Source organism: Sinocyclocheilus anshuiensis, unplaced genomic scaffold (genome assembly GCF_001515605.1).
Source record: "Sinocyclocheilus anshuiensis isolate Anshui unplaced genomic scaffold, SAMN03320099.WGS_v1.1 scaffold292, whole genome shotgun sequence".
NCBI classification, from domain to species: Eukaryota; Metazoa; Chordata; class Actinopteri; order Cypriniformes; family Cyprinidae; genus Sinocyclocheilus; species Sinocyclocheilus anshuiensis.
This window is the reverse complement of record NW_015555757.1, coordinates 562,050-582,443: the sequence shown is the minus strand read 5'-3', so window position 1 is coordinate 582,443 and position 20,394 is coordinate 562,050. Positions and strand designations below refer to the sequence as shown.

At 37.0% G+C, this 20,394-nt stretch overlaps 2 protein-coding genes across 5 annotated transcripts in view; one reads left to right on the top strand and one right to left on the bottom strand.

Moving 5' to 3' along the window:
* Positions 1-12,058, bottom strand: part of LOC107673965 (isoaspartyl peptidase/L-asparaginase) — an 18,302-nt gene extending 6,244 nt beyond the window's left edge. Inside the window, exons 1-6 of the mRNA XM_016467819.1 lie at positions 11,966-12,058; positions 4,687-4,875; positions 4,444-4,586; positions 4,045-4,199; positions 3,403-3,524; positions 2,647-2,757 (exon numbers count right to left, since the gene is read on the bottom strand). Coding sequence (XP_016323305.1) covers positions 2,647-2,757; positions 3,403-3,524; positions 4,045-4,199; positions 4,444-4,586; positions 4,687-4,873 — 718 coding nt within the window. The 5' untranslated portion in view covers positions 4,874-4,875; positions 11,966-12,058. The remainder of the gene's footprint in view (positions 1-2,646; positions 2,758-3,402; positions 3,525-4,044; positions 4,200-4,443; positions 4,587-4,686; positions 4,876-11,965) is intronic.
* Positions 12,059-13,359: 1,301 nt separating this feature from the next.
* LOC107673904 (regulating synaptic membrane exocytosis protein 1-like) overlaps positions 13,360-20,394 on the top strand; it is a 73,601-nt gene continuing 66,566 nt past the window's right edge. For all 4 annotated transcript variants that reach the window (XM_016467718.1, XM_016467721.1, XM_016467720.1 and 1 more), the window contains exons 1-2: positions 13,360-13,418; positions 15,311-15,385. In XM_016467718.1, coding sequence (XP_016323204.1) covers positions 13,363-13,418; positions 15,311-15,385 — 131 coding nt within the window. In that variant the 5' untranslated portion in view covers positions 13,360-13,362. The remainder of the gene's footprint in view (positions 13,419-15,310; positions 15,386-20,394) is intronic.

The window sequence follows — 20,394 nt, the reverse complement described above, 5'->3', positions numbered from 1 at the left end:
TCTTATCATTCTTCTGTTGCGCTGCTTGTCTATTTCTCTTCAAAGCACCAACTTAAAATGCCTATTTTGGTTTGATTGCTTGTGTCACATGAGAAAATAAATAATTTTGCCTTACTGATGCAGTAGCCTATTTAATGCGGGCGCGGTTCAGGTCGCGGTCTTATAAGTCAAACGGGTCGGGTACAGAATTAAATTGGTGCTGGCTGCTGTCGGATAACGGGTCGGGTGTTCTGTTGTGTACTGCGGATGCAGGTTTACTTAACGGGACCCGTGCAGGACTCTGCTTTAAACTGCTTTGCGTCTCTCCGTCAGATAACCTCACGTGCATGCGCCATTTACGGGTATTTCCCGGTATTTCCCTAAACCGACACACATCAATTTATTTTGATTTTTTTTATTTTATTTCAGTTTACGAAAATGTTTTTTGACCAATCGTTTTCGTCTTAGTTTTAGTTTTCGCTTACGAAAATAACCTTGCTGGAGACGGGCTTATTTAAAATGAAATCTCATTCTCTGCCAGCAGGAGGCGCTTTTAGAGTGATAAAACTAGCGGTTTCTCCAGTAATGGCTGTAATCAAAGCAGCTCCGCTCATGAATGCTACTTTATCAGATCAAATGAAAATGCCATCGAAACTTTTCTGAAGACAGTCGGTTCCCTTCAGAGATACATTCATATAAAACACCCGCGCCGTGTTATGATTTTGAAATGTGCAGTGCTCATGTTTATTCAACGAAGTCAAACGGCACAAATAAATCAATGTATGGGAAACTGGTAATGTATATCGAAATATCGGAAATGTGTTTAAAAATCATATCACCGTTATTGAAAAAAATAATATCGCGATACATATTGATATTGAATTATTGTCCAGCCCTAGCCTGAGGGTGAGTAAAGTGTAGGCAAATTTTCATTTTTGTTTGAATTATTCCTTTAAATGATGTGGTTCATAAGGATTGAAAGGTGAAACCAAATAAATCTTATCAACACCCTGCCCATATTAACACACATAGATCAGAGTTGACCTCTGCTGCTTTAGGAAAAACATATTTTCCTGTTGTGTTTCCACACACACAAGGCAAAAGCAGACACACAGATCACCTCAACAGAAAAGGCTAACTCACACTACACAACATACTGGCTGGGTAATGAGAGACCATGTTACATGAAATGTCCTTCTGAGGATGTGCAGGCAGGATAATCTGCACTGTACTGTTCAGACAGGTGGTTTTACGTAACGCATTGTATGAGACTGACTAAAGTTGTTTTTACTCAGTCCCATGAATGAGCAATGTTTACCTAAACAGACTTGAGGTCAAGCATCTTAATGAGGCTCTAGATCTCCAGTTAATGTGTAGCTGCAGTAATACAAGCTATTTATTCACTAAAATGCTGCCAGGAATTGGTCACACAGCTAATCATGAACACATACGAACCGTTCATATGAGCTCATGTCAATATACCTGTTGCTTTTAAATCAGTATTACAATGCAGACTGATTTATGGTCCAAGATGTGACATTTATAGATGGCATGCAGTACTAATAAAACTACCGATTACAAGTGCACAGTACACAAGAAGAGAGATATCATATGGTCAGATTAACTTTTTTTTATATAAAATGATAATTATGATAATGTACTATAGAAAGGGCATTATCACAACATAAACTCAGACAGCTTCATTTTGATCCCATCATGATTCAAAGCTCTTGCAATAGTGCTCAGTTTTAAATGTTTAATCAATAGTTCCAGTTTTTCTAGGAACTAGTTTTAATTAGTTTTAATTTAACATTTTTAATTACAATCTAACATGTTTTGGTTTCAATCCAAATCTAGTTGTCTCTTACAACTTCCTAGTTATTCCGAGCAATGTTTTTATTCCTTGCTCACCATGTACTGTATATTAAAATTAATACCAAAGTCCTCCAATATTATTTTTACTACTTCTGGTAGTGACTTGTTTTGAGAAACAGATATAATAACTTGTGTTAGTAGGAAAAGGAGAAGTAATATACGGGAGACATGAAATGTATTTCACTATTGCTAGACAATGATGAAATACACAAATTCAAAAGTTTGGGTCGGTCTCTTATGCTTACCAACGATACATTTATTTTATCAAAAACACAGTAAAAACAGCAGTATTGTGAAGTATTATTCCAATTGTATTATTCCAATTTAAAATAGTTGTTTTCTATTTGAATATATTTTAAAATATAATTTATTCCTGTAATGACAAAGCTGAAATTTTTAGCAGAATCTGTGATACATTTTTTCAGGATTCTTTGATGAATAGAAAGTTCAAAAGAACAGCATTTATTTAAAATTGAATTTTTTGTAGCATTGTAAATGTCTTTACTGTCTCTTTTGATCAATTTAATAGGTCCTTGCAGTTTAAAAGTATCATATTATTAAAAAAAAAATACAACTGCTAAATACAGCTGACCAGAATCAAGTATTACAGAGAGTAAAAAGCCTAATAATAAAGCATATTATTCACGGTTTAAATAAATATTCTGTATAGTAAAATAAATATAGTAATTTTGTTCACTTAAAAAAAAAAAATAAATAAATAAATAAGAAAAAGACCTCAAAGCTTTGTTTGTTGTTAAGCTGAATAAGTTGTACTGATATTGTAACACATGCCTTGCTCCATGTGGAAGAGAATGAGTCTAGACAGCGTGACTTTCATGATAGCTTCCCCATGGCCTGTGGGTGAGACTGCCCCAATATTGTTATCTGCATAGCCCCCACATCCTGAGAATCAGACGAAAAAACACAAATCCAGAGATCTTTCCTATACACACACTCACACTCAGCAAACCTTTTGCTCCAGATGAACTTCCACCTGTTTGAGGCAAACCCTGATAATTTTCACTGCATAAGGGAGAATAAAGCAGTCTTTTTACACTTTTTATTTACTCACTTTCTAAATCAGACAATACCAGCAGAGTCTATTCTCCTGTTTACCCAGCTCTGTTTCTATCATTAACTAGTGTGTATGCGTGATTCCCACAGGTTAAAATGTGTCCTCAGAGAATGTGTATGTGGAGGGTGATGTGGTGTGGTGTGGTGTACTGAGCTGGGGATCAGGTCTGTGGTTTGAATATTAACTCAGCAGGCAACAAGCTCTCATGAGCAGCTGAAAATTATACACATTCTTGCATGTAAGGTCAGAGTTCAATCTCTGTCATATCAGTTGCTTAGGTGTTTTTTAGTCAAATTAAAGGTTAAAATTTAGTGTTAAAATACTTTCTTCTATTCAGTTTAATACACAGAAACAGCTACAAGTAAAGCCATGTGTTGGCGGATTTCTCTAAAAAGTGTTAACACTGAAGGTCTGTAGTGCAAACCAGATCAAGGCCCCTAACATACATTACAAAGCAGCAGGTTTGGATTTACCAACACACGGCGTGTCTCCCACACGACCCTCCATTTTATTTATCATTCCACCAGTGGATGTGGCACAAGCAATGTTCCCGTCTTTGTCCACAGCTACTGCACCGACTGTTCCCATCTTGCCCCTGAAACGCATGCATACAAAATGGCTTTACAAACAAAATGTCTTTCTTATTCTGGTAGCTAGTTCATCAGAAAGAAAGAAGTTAGATAAACATAGAAACACGGCATGTGTTGCAATTTCTTTACATTTAAAATTAATGCACATTATTGGACAACACAAAGCATATTTCATATATACAGTACACAAAAATGGACCCTTTACTTTCATTGTATATGCCTAAATAAATAAACAAACAAGATTCAGCTTTGCCATCACAGGAAAAAATTACATTTAAAAAAATCTCTCTCTCTCTCTCTCTCTCTAAATATAAACAGTTTAAATTGTAATAATATTTCACTGTTTTTACTGTTTAAAATAAATGTAGCTTTGGTGAGCATAAGAGGCTTCTTTCAAAAAATAAATAAATAAAAACATACATACATACATAAAAAACTTAATTATTCCAAAGTTTTAGACATCTTATGCCAAAAACATTATGTCAGCATTTTTTTGTACCAGTTTTCATTACATAAAAGCTTTACATTTGGCATTCCACAGGGTTGGCATCTGGCTCCAGGTTCTTCTTCCAGCGCATCTTGGCATAGTCTGTGATCAATGACTCCTCAGGCACTTCCGGTACACCCATACTTCTGGCAAACTTAGAGGCCCCTTCAGCTGTCAGACACAAGTGTTTGGTCTCCAGAGAGAGGACAGACATCATTCACATTACTACTTTGATTATTTTAAATGCAAACTGTAGTAGAATTATCTAATGATTGCATTCAATGTATTCAAAAAGCATCTGATATCATATAGCCTAGTATTCCTACTATTAACACTTTTTGTTTTTAATGTTGGTAACTGTAGATTACTCAAAACTAAATCTCCCATGGTGGTTATGTACAGTATTTGGGAAGATGTTGTGCAATTTACAATAATACCTTCTCCATGACAAGCCTGGCCAGTTGCACGGGGTTAGCAATTCCTCTGACCGCTGAAACAGCCCCACTATCTAGACTCCTGCCGTCCATTACCATTGCATCCATCTCCACCTCCCCCTTCACATTAAGCACTGACCCCCGACCTATGACATATGGGCATAACCTGAGTTTTCTACTTGCCCTGGATGTAGTATTAGGTATTAAGCAAGAAGTATGAGAGTATGAGAGTTAACTGATGGGTACCTGCATTGAATCTCGGGTTGTTCTCCATCAGGGCCACTGCTTCAACCACAGCATCCATGGCGCTTCCACCCTTCAGAAGGATGGCATACCCAGTCCTGGTTGCCTCCTTTACACCGATAGTAGAGAGTTCAGCTCTTTCTTTAGGAATATGACCAGCACCTCCATGCACCACCACTACAGGCAGCATAGCTGTCCACAATGATTGAGAATAATATTGAGAAGACAAAAAGTGAGTGAGAGAGATAGAGAGAGAGAGAGAGAGAGAGAGAGAGAGAACTTGTGTATTTAACTGTTGTATAAAAGCAATATCACACTCGCAATCGTGCTGCTGTTTTGAATATACATTTTTTTAACCATATTAATTTAAACCGTATTATCACTTTGAGCTATATATCAAACCAGCTGCAAAATACGCATATTATTCTTTACGTTGCATAAAGCTAAATTATATGCCCATTAGACCCTAAGATGTTATACATTCACCAAGTATAAATCAGTGGTTTTTAATAATTTTACTATCATAATAAATCTGTCTACAGGTACTGTATTTCAGCAGATGCAATCTACAATATCAGCATAGTACCGCGGTCAAGTGAGCCGCCATCTGTGAACAATTTTATAACATATTAATATAGAACATTATAAAAGATAAAGTTATATTATGTTCGAATATTATTCTGTGGAGTTTTCCACAAAAATAAAGTCTGTTAAAATACATTATAACACTGATTATTTCCTACTTTTTTCTACAGGCATTATTCCAGTTCCTTCAGAGTTAACATGAACATTTCAATAAATTCTTTTTCAGAACAACCATGTCTCCGTGTCAACTTTCACTGGGTTTTACTGTAGAATTATGGAGAAAATTAAAGGCAAAGTCTGTCACAATGCATTATAGCACTGATCAATTCCTGCCTTTTCTACAGGCATTATTCCAATTCCTTCAGAGTTAACATGAACATTTCAATAAATTCTTTTTCAGAACAACCATGTCTCCGTGTCAACTTTTACGAGATTTCACTGTAGAATTTTTGAGAAAATGAATGGCAAAGTCTGTCACAATGCATTATAGCACTGACTATTTCTTGACATTTACACAGGCATTATTCAAATTCCTTCAGAGTTAACATGGAGATTTCTATTCATACTTCTTCAGAATGCCCAAGACTCTGTCTGTGTCAACTTTCACTGGGTTTTACTGTGGAATTATGGAGAAAATTAAAGGCAAAGTCTGTCACAATGCATTATAGCACTGATCAATTCCTGCCTTTTCTACAGGCATTATTCCAATTCCTTCAGAGTTAACATGAACATTTCAATAAATTCTTTTTCAGAACAACCATGTCTCCGTGTCAACTTTTACGAGATTTCACTGTAGACCCTTAACTGTCACTCACATTTTTTTAAATAGACGTGAAAGTGCACTATCCAAACTTACATTTTTATAATTCATGAATGAAAATATTTTGTAATATGATTTTGATGTACCATTTGCATTTTAAAATGGGTTTCAAAGGATGAATTTTGAGATTTTCTGTTTTTTATTGATATATAATTTCTTAGATAATTTATCAGAACTCCTGTTATGATGTAGATTTTTTAGGTACACTCTTGTCATAAATTCATCTATTACTTTTCCAACATCATTTTTATGATGCTATCTGCTTGGCTACTGCTTGGATGTTTTTGTTTAATTTTTTTCAAACAGTCTCCCAGTATTGCTTACATTCTTGAGATGGGACAACATAGCCACCTTTACTCAAAACCTTCTACGAAAGCTTAAAGTGACGTGTAGACCAGCCACAGCTGACAAGACTTAGGAAAGCTTCAGCACACAGCAGGTGAGTCCTATTTGATCTGCTATACAAAGCCTACAAAAACAAGAAATAACTAATGAAGCGTGCTACCTATGTAAACCAGGACAGAGACCCAAAGGTACCCACATTTTTACTTTTGCATCTTTCCAAACCATTTATTCATTATTTGTTTATCTACTTACAAGTGTAGGCTGTAGGTTTATTTATGCAGGAATATGTGGATTCATGTTGTCTTGTTTGTTTAAATCATTATTATTATTTTAAATGTATTCATTGCTTGTGCAGGTTTCATCCTGATTTGAATCCAAGGATGAGTATAAACAGGTCAGCATCCAAACAATCAAACAATCTAAAATGCTGTGACATGATACGCAGGTGAAGTGTACAAATAGGACAATGATAGGTTGCTGTGCTTTGTGCATTGTAAAGGAAAGTTGAAAGTAAAGGAAATTATATGACAGATGTAAGGTTAAGATATTACAAACATGTAGCCTTTATTTACTAATTTGTAAAAAAAAATTATGTATTACAGATTTCTGACAAGGATATAGACCAAAATAAATCACCATACATCTCTACACAGAGCAGTGAGGAAGAAATTAAATTCTTCACATGTTCTTTGCCACGTCAGCCATGTTTCTTTTTCATTGAACGCAAAGACTGGCAAGAGCTAAGACAACACCAGGAAGGCAGACTTTTTCAAGGACTCCAATGGACAAATGTAATTGCCAAGGGCATCAAATCCATTCATCCATACTGCAGCTTTGCTTTTAAGCGACACAGAGTGAAAACCCTGGGGTCACAGACACAGGGTCCAATTTTTACATGTAAGGGGTACTGTCGTTTTGAAGACTGCCCAGTGGAAGTACATGTTGAAGTTGCTGATGAGAGCTCCCTAAAAGCAGCAGTGGTTTTCTCTGGAGGTGATGTATGCCATAACAGCAAAGAACTGCAAAGAAGGCCAGTGCGTGCAGCCGCACGACAGGCAACTGCAGAACTCCTGGAAACAAAATTACCGCGGAGTTTGTATTTGGAGTCCATGCAAAAGATTACACCAATGGTCATCGATTCAGGGTGCAGGGATGATGCCCCAACTAAAAACGTGCTAAAAAACATTTCATGGAGTGAAAGGAAAAAAAAACAGACTTCATTCTGATGAGCTTCCAAGTTTAAAAGAACTGATTGACCAATAGCGTGGCACAGACAATGATGTCCTGCAGAAGGTAATGATGCACCCCAAAGGAGTTATGTTGTGGTCAAATAAGACACTTTCTGTCTTCTACAAAAGATGTAAGAACGACATAGTGTACTTGGACGTGACAGGGAGTGTAATTAAAAAAAACATTTCAGAAAGTCCACTATACTATGTTTATGAGCTGGTTGTTAGAAATCCATCCAAGGGTGCATCACCTTTACCTGTGGCAACCTATGTCACATGCGACCACACCACAGCATCTGTGACATACTTCTTGCAGGCTTTCCAGACTGTTGTCATCAGGATGTATGGAAATGTGGCAATCAAAAGGCCAGTCATGATAATATGTGATGGCTCCCTTGTGCTTATGCACTCCATTTCTATTACATTCTGCAGAACAGGTCTGGAGGATCTGCTGCATAAGTACTTCCTCTTAATTACTGGACAGCATACAACAGAAACATTTGACCTCCCCATTCTTCACAGATGTTTAAGTCACATCATGAGGAATGCCAAGGATCTTTGCAAAAAACAGTATGTATTTATGGGGTATGATCTCTGTGCATACAGTTTGAAATGAAATGTACAATAATAATAATAATTGTTTTTTTTTCTTTTCTTTCTTTCTTTCTTTGTAGAATTCCCAAACACTACATACTGGCAATGCACATCTTTGGCCTCCTTGCATGTTGTTCAACACTGAAAGAGATGGATGAGGTGAAATAACCGGTTGAACTAAAATAACCGGTTCAAAATGACACAACATCAAAGCATTACTATTTCAAAATGCAGCTCATTTTATGTTGTCCCTTAGAATGTCAGCAGATAACAGATGTACTTTACATTTTACATTTTCAGAACTTCACTGAAGATAACCGAACACAGGGCATCATGGAGAAGAATCAATGGGACCTAAAGCAAATTCGGCTCCAAAGAAGGCAGTTTACAAGACTGGATGACTTTGTTCGAGTATACCAAAAGATGCATGATGCACTGCTCCTTGAATATGGAGACATGGAAAGATGCAGGAAGAAAGTATGGGATACTTGTTGTTAATAAAATCACTTCAGTGGCAGCACCTAAGTAACAAATAAGATTGCTGCTTTTGCCTGATCACGTTTAAAAAACAATAGGCCTGAGTACAGATTTTTTTCAATTGTGTGTAAAAGTATTTAACTATGCATATGTTTTCAAGTCCTTTCGAGTGGAAGAGGAAGTATGGAGAACAAAGCAGAAGCGTACAGGACTGTACGTGTCACCTTTAGTGCTGGACCTGTCATTGAAAGTAATTATTAGAAGAGGTTTGAAGTGACACTGAAGTACACTCATGTTTTGTGATTTTGACTATTCCTACATCCTATTGTAGTGCTTAGAATTGTTTATTCTAAAGCAAATGTAACAAATTGAAACTGTAACTTATTTTAAACAGAAAAGGAGAGAGAACTTTTCACAGCAGCAGCCACAAATAGCTGACGAAGAAAATATAGAAAATATCATCCAAACACAGGTATATGTATATAAAAAAGTTTGTAAAAACAGGAAGAAGCATATAGTTTTCTCATGTAATATGATTTCATTCTGTATTTTAAAATGGTTTGCATTCAATATGTACATTATATTAATTCAATATTCAGTTTATTCATTTTTTGTAAGGCCACATCTGACTTCACTGAACATCAGCAGGAGGACACAAATGGAAGTACCACTCAAACCAATGATGCTCCCTCCATCACAGGTGATTTTAATCAAAATGAAGTATTGTCATTGCACTAACAGCAGTAATTGTTTCATATCTATTGTAATGTATTTTCTTCACCCTCAGCTAGCTGCGTTGTGGGGAAAAAATGACACAGAAGTGGTCGCTTCTGTGGTCTCTTCTCAATTTAGAAAGAACTTAATCGTCCGCCACAGTGACCTCCGATCACTTAGGCCTCATAACTGGCTCACAGGCGAGGTATGTAGGGCAAACAGTGCAGCAGCATAATCATGAAAATATACTTAAAAATGCACAAATGTAGTGTTAAACAGTCGCAGTGACTTGTTATCATCTAAACACATTAATGCAACACCGTGTTGTGCTCATATGCCAATCTTGTAAGTAATTAGGTCTTTGTAAATATGTGTTTTTAAATGCATCCATTAAACTTTAAAGCAAATATAAAAAATATCATGATTTGTCTTGAAACACAATAAGCTATTATCAAATATATATCATTACTTTGCCTGTGCACCTAACCCTGTACATGGGAAAGATGATTTTTTTTCTTGCCACCCTTGAAGGATAGGTTTGAGCACTAGGGCCTTGGCCTTGCAGCTCAGCTTGAGCTCTCTGTCCCTGTTCAAAAGTGTTAATGTAAAATAATGTAATGTCATTATTTCTGATGTACTATCTATCTGATTGATGTTAGGTCATTGAATGCTTCTTACATCACACTGTCAATCAACTGCATTTGGAGAAAACCATCTGTGTCTTGAACCACTACACAGCTACTGTGTTCCTCTTTAGGGACAGAACAACAGTCAGGAGGCAGAGTTTGTCAAAGGTAATTTTTTGGGGGGAAAAAGTTCAATTTGTTTAGCGAAGGTACAAAGGGTTCAGAGATTTATAATTGTTTAGACGTTTGCTGATGTGTAAACGAGTTTGACTATATGTACATGATGAAGCAAAACCAAAAATAATGTCAATGATAAATGCTTATTAACTGAAGTAATTTCTGTGTTAATATCATATAATGAAAATAATTTTGATGTGTTACAGGTTAACTTTGACAACTACAAAGCCATTGTGTCCTTTGTTAACATTGAAAATATACACTGGAAGTTTCTGGTTAGTTTTTATTTAACACTTTGTATATTGATGTAAATTTCCCATGTTGCTGGTGTTGTGGTGAATATTTGTGGAATAATGTAATTTTTCTTGTGGTTACAGTACATCAATGCAGCAGAAAGCAGTGTGTATTTGGTGGATCCCTCAAGCAACCCTGCAGAACAGGCAGATTCAGAAGCTGCTGCCCAAAAATTCTGGTTCTTATGCAATTTAGTTTATTCAATGTAATCATATACACTGCATTCCATCTATGTAATTATGTATACATTGTAGTATTTTGCACATATATAAAGAAGATTTATATTTTAACATTTCATTGTCACACAGTGAATACTTTCAGATAAGGACTATCCACCACCGTAAGAGAGAGTGGGCAAATATTATGTTCATAGGAGCTGTTATGCAGCACCCAGTTCAGCAAGATGGAAATAGCTGTGGTGTAATGGTCATTATGGTACAATAACATAGATGTTTAGTTACATGCTTATTAATATTGTGTACCTCACATATTTTCTTTCTGTCTTATTTGTTTGTTTGCTTTTTGTTTATTTAGATGGCAAAGGCAGTCATGGAGGCATTTCCTAAATTACCTAACATGGAATTTGGGACTACTACAGAAGAGATGGCACAGGAACGTACAGCTTTGGCACTTGAAATACTTGAAGCTTCAGGTATGTGTTTATTTTATTTTATTTATTTAGTATTTTTTATTTTTTTTACATTTGTATTTGTATTGTCATAAAGTATAACATGTAAAATTGGTTTTTCATTAGTGTTTGACGCAGAGAACAATTGTTCCATGTGTTCACGACGCGAACCACCAAGTCCGGAGCCTTCCATTACTGGCTGGGTAAGGTGTTATTTTTAATTGCTTTATTTTGTGCTGGTTACTGGATTAAAGTGCTTGCATTTAGTGGCTTTAATAGAAAATAGATATCTGCTACACACCAAGGATATAGCTCTTTTCCTTGCACTTGGTCTTTGGTAGCTGTCAAGTTCATATTATCAACTATTACAGATTGCCAACTACTGTAAATAATAAAAGACAACTTGTAACCATGACAGTAGCATTTTTGGTGAAATAATGTTCAAGTTTGGACATCATGTTAAAAATATATCAATTTTGTCTATACAATCGGTTTGAATGAAAGTTTGGTGTTGGCTTGACCGGGTGTTCACAGATGGCGGCTCACTTGACCGCGGTAGCATAGTGACCCGCTATAATGTCCGTTAATTTACAATGACATGTCAAATTGCGTTGCTCATTTAGTTTACAAGCTGTAATCAGCCGAATCCCATCATCAAATAAACTGCTCTATGAGCGAGTCATCAGGAAAGCTAATGACCAAAATCTAATGCAGCGTTTTTGTAAATTTGTGTCACGTGCACTTGCCCACATACGCATAAAATTAAAAATGATATTTAACAAGGCTTTCTCACCAGATTAACGACTAACGACAGAAATATGAAATCAAAGATAGTAGAAGTGCATTAAAAGCGAAGGAACCTGTAGATGGTGTAACAGGTACAACAAATAATGTGACCCAAGACACGTCATTGCAGCCAAGGAGAAAATGCCAAAATAAAAGTCCACACTACAACCACGCTCTACGTACAACCAGTGCTTAGAAACTGGACATGCAAGCAGAAAGAAAGAAAGAAAGTAGCCTACAATATGCAAAGCAACCAGTCTAACATCATTCAACCGTTTAATGTCTGAGATAAAAGCTAGGATAAGTCATCCCATATGGCATATGCGAACACAGATTACTAAATGCATGTTTAGCTTTAACACAACTATGGATTTCTGTTTTAAAATGCATAACCCTATGTATTTTTTCTCACACAGGAACACTGAAGACTAATTAATTTTTGTAGCTTACATTAATAATAATAATAATAATAATAAACTGCTCAGCATTTGATTACCAATTCATTATTTGATTACTGCATATAGATTTATTTATTTTATATTATTTATAAGTTGTAAAATTGTTTCAGCTTCCAAAAGTAAGTACTGCCTTAATAATTTAAGTTAAAATGTAATATCTATTAACTGAAAACTTATCTGAGGTAGGCTATAGCCTATCTCAACAAGTTTAATTCAGAATTAGTTTTATGATTGTACAAAATTTGTTCCTTTCCATTAATGATTTAAATGGCAGAGAGGCACTGTTGGCAAATTGGGACATTGTATGAAAAGGATTTAGGGAAATTAGATTAATTATTATCCCGTATACAGTAAAACTACATCACAATCACAAATTGCCCTCACATTTCACTCTTTCAACATGCTTTGCCTCAGAATGTATTGTCATGTTTTCATTTATACGTGTTTACCACCAATTTTGTGCAAATAAGTGAAATTAAAGGTGGTTTTAAAGATAAGCAATAATGAAAAAGATGATTAATCTTAAGTGTCCCCCTTAACCAGTTGTGCCAATTTATAGCCTATGTCATTTGCAGCAAGTCTGTGTCTAGTGTGTTTATATTTTATTGTTTATATTTTAGCCTCTCGTCTGCTGTGTGCTGAATTTGCACTTGCAACACGCTGTTCTCAATCTTAACCGCGAGTCAGGCTCGGTGAATCTCAAAGCGTCGGCTGCTGGTAGATGCCTAGATGGGATGCTGTGCGCGCGTGCAGCGAGCCCCCCATTCTCAAATGAGAGTGCGCGCGGCAGTCTAGAGGAGGCGTGCGCGCGCTTGAGGGGCTGCGGTCCCATTGACTATTCCGTCTCCCTGACAGCGGCAGCATCAGCAGCAGCAGCAGCAGCAGCGAGCTCGGAAAACAGAGCGCCGCGCGGACTCCGCCTTTTCTCCCGTCATCCAAAATTATCATGGCTGTGATGGTTCGGCAGAGGGAGGAAGAGGCAAAGGATGAGGCCATGCTCAAGTAAGACATCACACTTTATAGGGAGCCTGCCCGTAGTATTTGTGCTGCTTCTGGAGACCAAAAGGCAAACAGCTTGTAATGGTTTCTGTAGGTGCATCTGTTTGCAATAGCCTACTAATAAAGCCATCAGGCTGTACGCCTGCACCTGAGCTCCTGTGTGTGTGTGGGTGGGTGGGTGAGTCTGGCCATGTATGTCCACTTTCTCCATCCTTATGGTCACCTGTCATGGATGAGCCTCACTTGTGTATTCATACACATCCATATGAAACAAGCTTGTCTAATGAACGGTCAGGTGACTGGTCACAGGTATAGCTGTTAAAGAGAGGGGTGTGTTGACATGCAAGAGCTAAATATCTACAACTAAATACATCCTGCTGTTTTACACCTCACAGTGTGATGGATTAGTTTTAAGCAGCACACACACGTCATGTCACATTATTAGTTCATTTATTCGACACATCCTGCATTTTTAATGTTTCTTTAAATAGGTTAGTGAACGTTTTCCACACTATTCACCACCAGTGTCAGGATTCCTGCCTGGTCACGACAATATTTCCGTGCCTCGTCATCATGATCATCAGGATCCTTAACCCATTCATTGAAATCTTCCCTGATTGTAGTGTGAGCATCACTCACAGCTTGAAGCATCAGCCATTGCTTTATGTTTTCCTCATCTGTTCAATTTCCTTTCTTTTCTTTTCTTTTCTTAGATCCTCCTAATGATATATATGTATAGCATCATAATGAACTATATGTATAGCAAAAGTATTAAACTCAAAGAGCTTTACAGTAAAAAAAAACTTATTACAACAAGCACCAAATTCTTCAAATGAAAACTGGTAAAAAAAAAAAAGAGATCTTTTTATGACAGGCACTCGTCAGCAGTTTACATGTAGGATGGTTTGTAAAGTTTTATTCTGAATGGCTATTTGTGGTTCATCAGTGCTGTTATCATGAGTGTGACGATGTTTCTTGGCTTCCTGTCCACCTGCCATTTAGAAGCCATCATTGCTTATATTACATTAGTTGTTGGTCACCTTGAGATTTGAAATCAGATTTATGCATCTTAAATTGGTTCACTGAGCAGCTACAATCGATAACCTAACCACTTCTTGTCCTAAATTACTCATAGGAAATAGTCATGCAGTTATTTAATTTCTCAGTTTTGGTATATACATTTTTTTGTCACTAAACTCTTCTGAAAGAAAAATGAATAACATTTTTCTTTGAATGGTTAAAGGTCACAGGTCAAATGATCACTGAATTCAGTCTCAGTTACACAGTATTTCTCTTAGAGAGAAGAGACAGATCACCACATAATCTGTGTACTAATCTGTTTTAGTGTGCCGATAAACAAACTCTCATTTTCATTGGCTGTGTGTGTCATGAGATCGATGTTTGAATTGGACAGTTCCTCACTCTCAAAGAAACTTCTGTCCTGAAGCAGAAGCTAGAGGTCGACCTCACTGCTTTTGAGGCATTCAGAAATACAACAATACTGTGCTAGCTTAAAGGCATAGCTCACCTAAAAATGAGAATTCTGCCATCATTTACTCACCCTTATGTCATTCCAAACCTGTATGACTGGCTTTCTTCTGTGGAATATAAAAGAAGATTTTTTTTGTACTCTTTTATTTATCTTCATTTGTGTTCTGCAGACAGAATCTTCATTTTTGGATGAACCATTCTTTAAAAATAATATTGCAGAATTGTTTACAAAAGGAGATGTTTTGTCTTTAGAACTCAACTTTCATTTCATGAAAATGCATGTTTGGTGAAGGTTGGTAATACTAGAAAAAGTTAGCTAAAGAAAAAACTTTTCATGCAAAAGAGCTAAGATTTATTTCTGAGAGATTTACCGTCACTATCTAAATTGTGTTTGTACATTTTAGAGAGGAGAAGCCCATACAAGCAAAAACAGTGAACCTGGTCGGGAACAAGAAACCACCTCAGCAGAACGACATCAGGTAAACATCTCAGTCAAGTTTACATGCAGTAAGTTAATAATGGAGTTTGATGTAAATAAATGATAAACATTATAGTGCAGTGGTTCTCAACCTTTTTGTCTCCAAGGCCCCACCCCCTTGGTCCAACACAATATTCAAAGTTCCTCCTATCTAAGCTGTACTTCTAGTACTTGTATTGTAATAAAAATAAACTCAAAAATAAGATGTCAATCCAGTGTTGTACATCTTTAAGAGTAATATATAATTACGATTATATTAAGTAAATTTAAATACTTTTAAGGCTTATGGAAGTCCCCCTGGAATTCTGCCCGCCCCCGATTGAGAACCACTGCTCTAATGGCCATTGCCATGTCATTCTATGTTCTGACTGTTATGACTGCAGTTTCTATAAATGTCAGACAATAAGGCCGTGACAACACTGCCTCAAAATGTAAGAGTCATACATGATAGTGAATGAAAGGTCAAGATTTACCTCAAGGATGTGCCCTATGCTGGTATTTTTTGAAAGGTGTAGGGTTTGTAAAGAATGAAATTATTGTGCATGCTGTTGTGACATTCTTTAATACTTTAAATGACTGCTTTATATGTTTTCGATTTTCTCTTTTACTGCCCATTGGGGTCATGCTGAAGCTGCTGAGAGTGTGCACTGTGTTGTAAATCAAAATCTTTTTTACAGTCGCATTTTTTTTTTTCCTGCAAAACAAGAAAACAAATCCTGGCACCTGTGGTGGTGCTTTAGAGTGCTGACAGAGAAATATTTATGCTATGTTAAATTATTTATGCACACCAGTATTGCCCTGGTTCTCGCAGCTGAAGAATAAGAGGACTGCGGTGTGGTTCATATCAACAGATAGAGAACATCTCTCTCCCACTTGCTTTCTCTGGTCTCTGGAGGGGTCAGAGGATCAGGAAGGCTTAGGATTATGGGGCAAGTTGGCCAAAACACATCTGTTTCTGTGTGGAGTCCCTGGATGTGGTCACTTGTGATGTCATCAGCCTGACCAAGAACTTGCCCCAGTAGAGTGCTGCAGTGATGATGTATTTTTGTAATCTAATCCAGAAGCTAGTATCACCCTGGTTCCCTCGACATAAACCCAATAGTATTTTACCAGTGGCTTTTGGATTAATGTAGAAAATAAGCTCTGTGACCAACAGAAGTTTATGATTCCTGCACATTTTGTTCATCATGATAATCTTCACAAATGAACACAACTTTTATAAATTTTGAAGCCTGAATACAATCACCAGAAGAAAAAGATAAACGTAGGGTATAAACGAACTACATCGTGGTCACATGACTCCGACAACTCTTTCAGTCTTTATTTAAAGGGGTCATAGGATGCTACATGCACTTTTACAAGTTGTTTGAACTGAAATGTGTGTTGGCAGTGTGTGTACACAACCACCCTATAATGATAAAAATCCACCCAGTGTTTTTTTTTAAATTCTCAAATCGAGCCGATCTCAGATGCCTGTCTGTGTGATGTCACATAGACAGGCCCCTCCCACGATAGTTTGATTGACAGTAGCGTTTCAGCACAGACTGGACTGGTGTCTTACCTTAGACCCGCCCTGAGTGAGCTGTCATCAGTCCGCCATTGTTTCGCCGCCGGAGCAGATGTAGACAAGAATGACTCCTAAGCGATTGAGGTGTTCTGTTGTTGGATGTAATAATGAACATAGCAGTCGTCATTTACTTCCGACATCTGAGCCGCTGAACTCGCAGTGGATTATTTGTTTCTGAAGGGAATGCGCCCCCGATCTACATAAATGCATCTATGTTCGCGTGAATCATTCATGATCCAGCCTCATCTACAGAAGATGTGAGTATAATGTTTTGTAATGCATCTTTGCAAATCGCCTTTCCTAATAATGTGCTAATTAGCTAATTAGTCTCTCTGAGAGCAGCTGGGAAGAAAGGGGCGGGGTCAGCAGAGCTCATTAACATTTAAAGGAAAATGCTACAAAAAAACGGCATGATCTGAAAAGAGCTGTTTTTGTCAGGGTAAAAAAATTGTTTTTTACACTACCATTGAGAAATTTTTACCAAACTATGTTACAGACTTTTCATTAAGACCCCAAAGAATCATATCAACTTGTGGAAAATGGGCATCCTATGACCCCTTTAAGGAAAAAAAAAAAAATTTTTCCCTGAAAGTTGGCCACATGTTAGCAATCACTTTTTCAAGAAAAGTAAAAGCTTTAAAAAAAATCACAAGGGGGTGTTACTGATGTATTTTATATGGTAGAATAAAACATGAAAATATTTTGAGCTTGTGTTAATCATAGACCTTATTTCAGGAATTTAACCAAAAAACACATGAAAAAAACCCACTGACTTCAAGACGATGCAAAAAAAAAAAAAAAGCTAACTTGTTTCTGGGTTTTGGCCTACAAAAATATGTCATCCCTGCAGCACTCTATTGGCTCGAACCAAAATGCAGTTGTGCTGTTTATCATTATTATCATTGCACCATACGCATATGCAGGATGTACTCGATCAGTTACACCTACCCGAGACTTCTGGCCTAGAAATGTTGTTGAGCAAGGGATTTAGTAGATGAGGTGTATTTAAGGCAGGTCTATTCAGCTGAAGATCAAACAGAGAGTTGCTCTTATTGTAATCTTATTCTCTTGAGCCCACTCCTTCTCTAGCCAGTGCTTCTGACGTAGACACAAGAACTGACAAAAAGCCTTTAAAAACAGGAGGAATACATGAATAGATAAATAATTAAATGCACAGGCATATCACACAGTAGTGGCTTTTAATAGCGCCCTAGTCCATACATTAGCATCCACTGGAGAACAAGCCTTCTAAATCCATTTGCTCACACCCACCAGCAGGCCTCAGAAGGATGAGCTTGTGCTCACGGGTTGGCATGTGCTAAAGTCATGCTCCTAATTCTCCAGCTCCCACTCAATTACTTTCTCACTTGTTCAGTCAGTGGCCCGACTGCATTACCAAATGTGTCTTTCACAGGCCTCAGCATACAGATGCTGGAGTGGTTGTGGGTTTGATTGCTGTGCGTTATATATGACCTACTCAGACTGAGCTGCTTAAACTGAATGATGCAGCTTAACTCTGAACTGCATTGGCATAAAGCTAGCCGGTTAGCAAGAGAGCTAACTTTCAGTAATACGAACTTGAATATTTCATTTTCCGTGATGTTGCAAATTCTGCTGATTTCAATATACCACCAAGGTAACGTGATCTTGATCGCTAACATAAATGAGGTTTCATTGAAGAAAATGTGTAGTTGTGAGAACGATAATTATAATTATAAAATTATAAACAAATCACTGTATGCCAAGTGTACTTTTTAATTTATAAGTTAATCTGTTGTTGCAAAATTACCAGATAATACTGAAAACCTTATAAATTATTTGTCATAAGTATAATATAATAAATTATAAAAAACCAAGGTGAGAAATATTTAGAAAAAATATAAAATATATTTGCTTCACAAAACATAAAAACAATATTGATTATGTATTGCTGATGAAATAAAATGTATCATATTTCCAAATATGTAATTAAATATCAGTCAGTACCTGGATAGATAGTGAGCATCTCTCTGAGGCAAAACTTTACTGTCTTCTCCATGTTTAATAAAAAATGCTTACTACGCATCAGATGAGCGCTCTGAAACAAATGTTGTTTGAGTATTATAATTAAATGTATGAATAGGCCCACATAAACATGTCAGCATATCCCGTTTAGAGTTAAATGTTGCTTTGAGAGGTGTGTGTGTGTGTATGTGTGAAGGCTGCGTTTCTTCATAACAAGGAGAGTGGGGAGTCCATCTGTTCCTCCAGTTGGTTAACTGTGCTAGGACACACACGCTCATTTCCTCACCAACTCACAAAAAATATGCAGTCAAGCCGACCGGGACCCCTCACCATGTACTGTAATAATACACCCATCCTTGCGCCGTGGTGTCAGCGACCCAGGCTGTTCAGAGCACAGATGTTTTGGTGTATAATGGGTCTGCTAGGGAAGTAAGACCTTTTAACATAGAAACACATAAAAGTAAGGGGAATTACAGCTGACATCTGTCGCCGTATTGCTGGGGAGTATGTTGCGAGCTGTTTACACACAAACACAGGGTAGTAGGACTTTCCCAAAGCAGGGTCACAGGGCAATTTTCTGCAGCTTAGGTTATGAGACACCAACAAAATTTCTCCTGACATACTGGATTTTCTCATTGAATTGCATGATGGGACGAACTGGCACAACTGTTAGTTGTTGTTTAGCGCATACATTATGTCTTGTATTCAGGAAATGATTTAATATGTCAGTAAAACAATGTTTAAATTGTAAGGATGATGATTAAATGACTGGAGAGATGCAGGCAGCAGTGATGGAAGCTTCCCTTGCTGTCTGGCTGATATTTACAGATCAACAATGTGTCATGATTGTTACCGCCAACCCTCCTGTGAGAATTTGTCCCATGGAGAATGCCAGTGTGTAGCATGTGTAGGCATGCTGCTGGGACACTTTCTTCACCCAACACCTCCACTTATTTCTTAGTAATTTGGTTTCTAACATTGTCTTTCCTCATATGAATTGTATTTTCTTTTATAAGATCTTCAAATGCTCCTCAGTTTTGGATATAATGTATTGGCGAGTCTAGGGCAGGACCTCTGATAGCTTTTTGAAGTTGATAGAAATGTCTCTAGGTAGCACTCCATAATGTTGTATCAAAAACAAGTGAGCTGCATTTTTAGACTGCATTTTAAGGCATAGTTGTGCTTTCCAGCTGTTCCAATATAATACTGTCTTAATTTAGTTGGTCATAGGATGCCCATTTTCCACAAGTTGATATGATTCTTTAGGGTCTTAATGAAAAGTCTGTAACATAGTTTGGTTAAAATTTCTCAATGGTAGTGTAAAAAACACATTTTTACCCTGTCAAAAACAGCTCTTTTCAGAGCTCGCAGTTTTGCAGCATTTTCCTTTAAATGTTAATGAGCTCTGCTGCCCCCGCCCCTCTCTTCCGAGCTGCTCT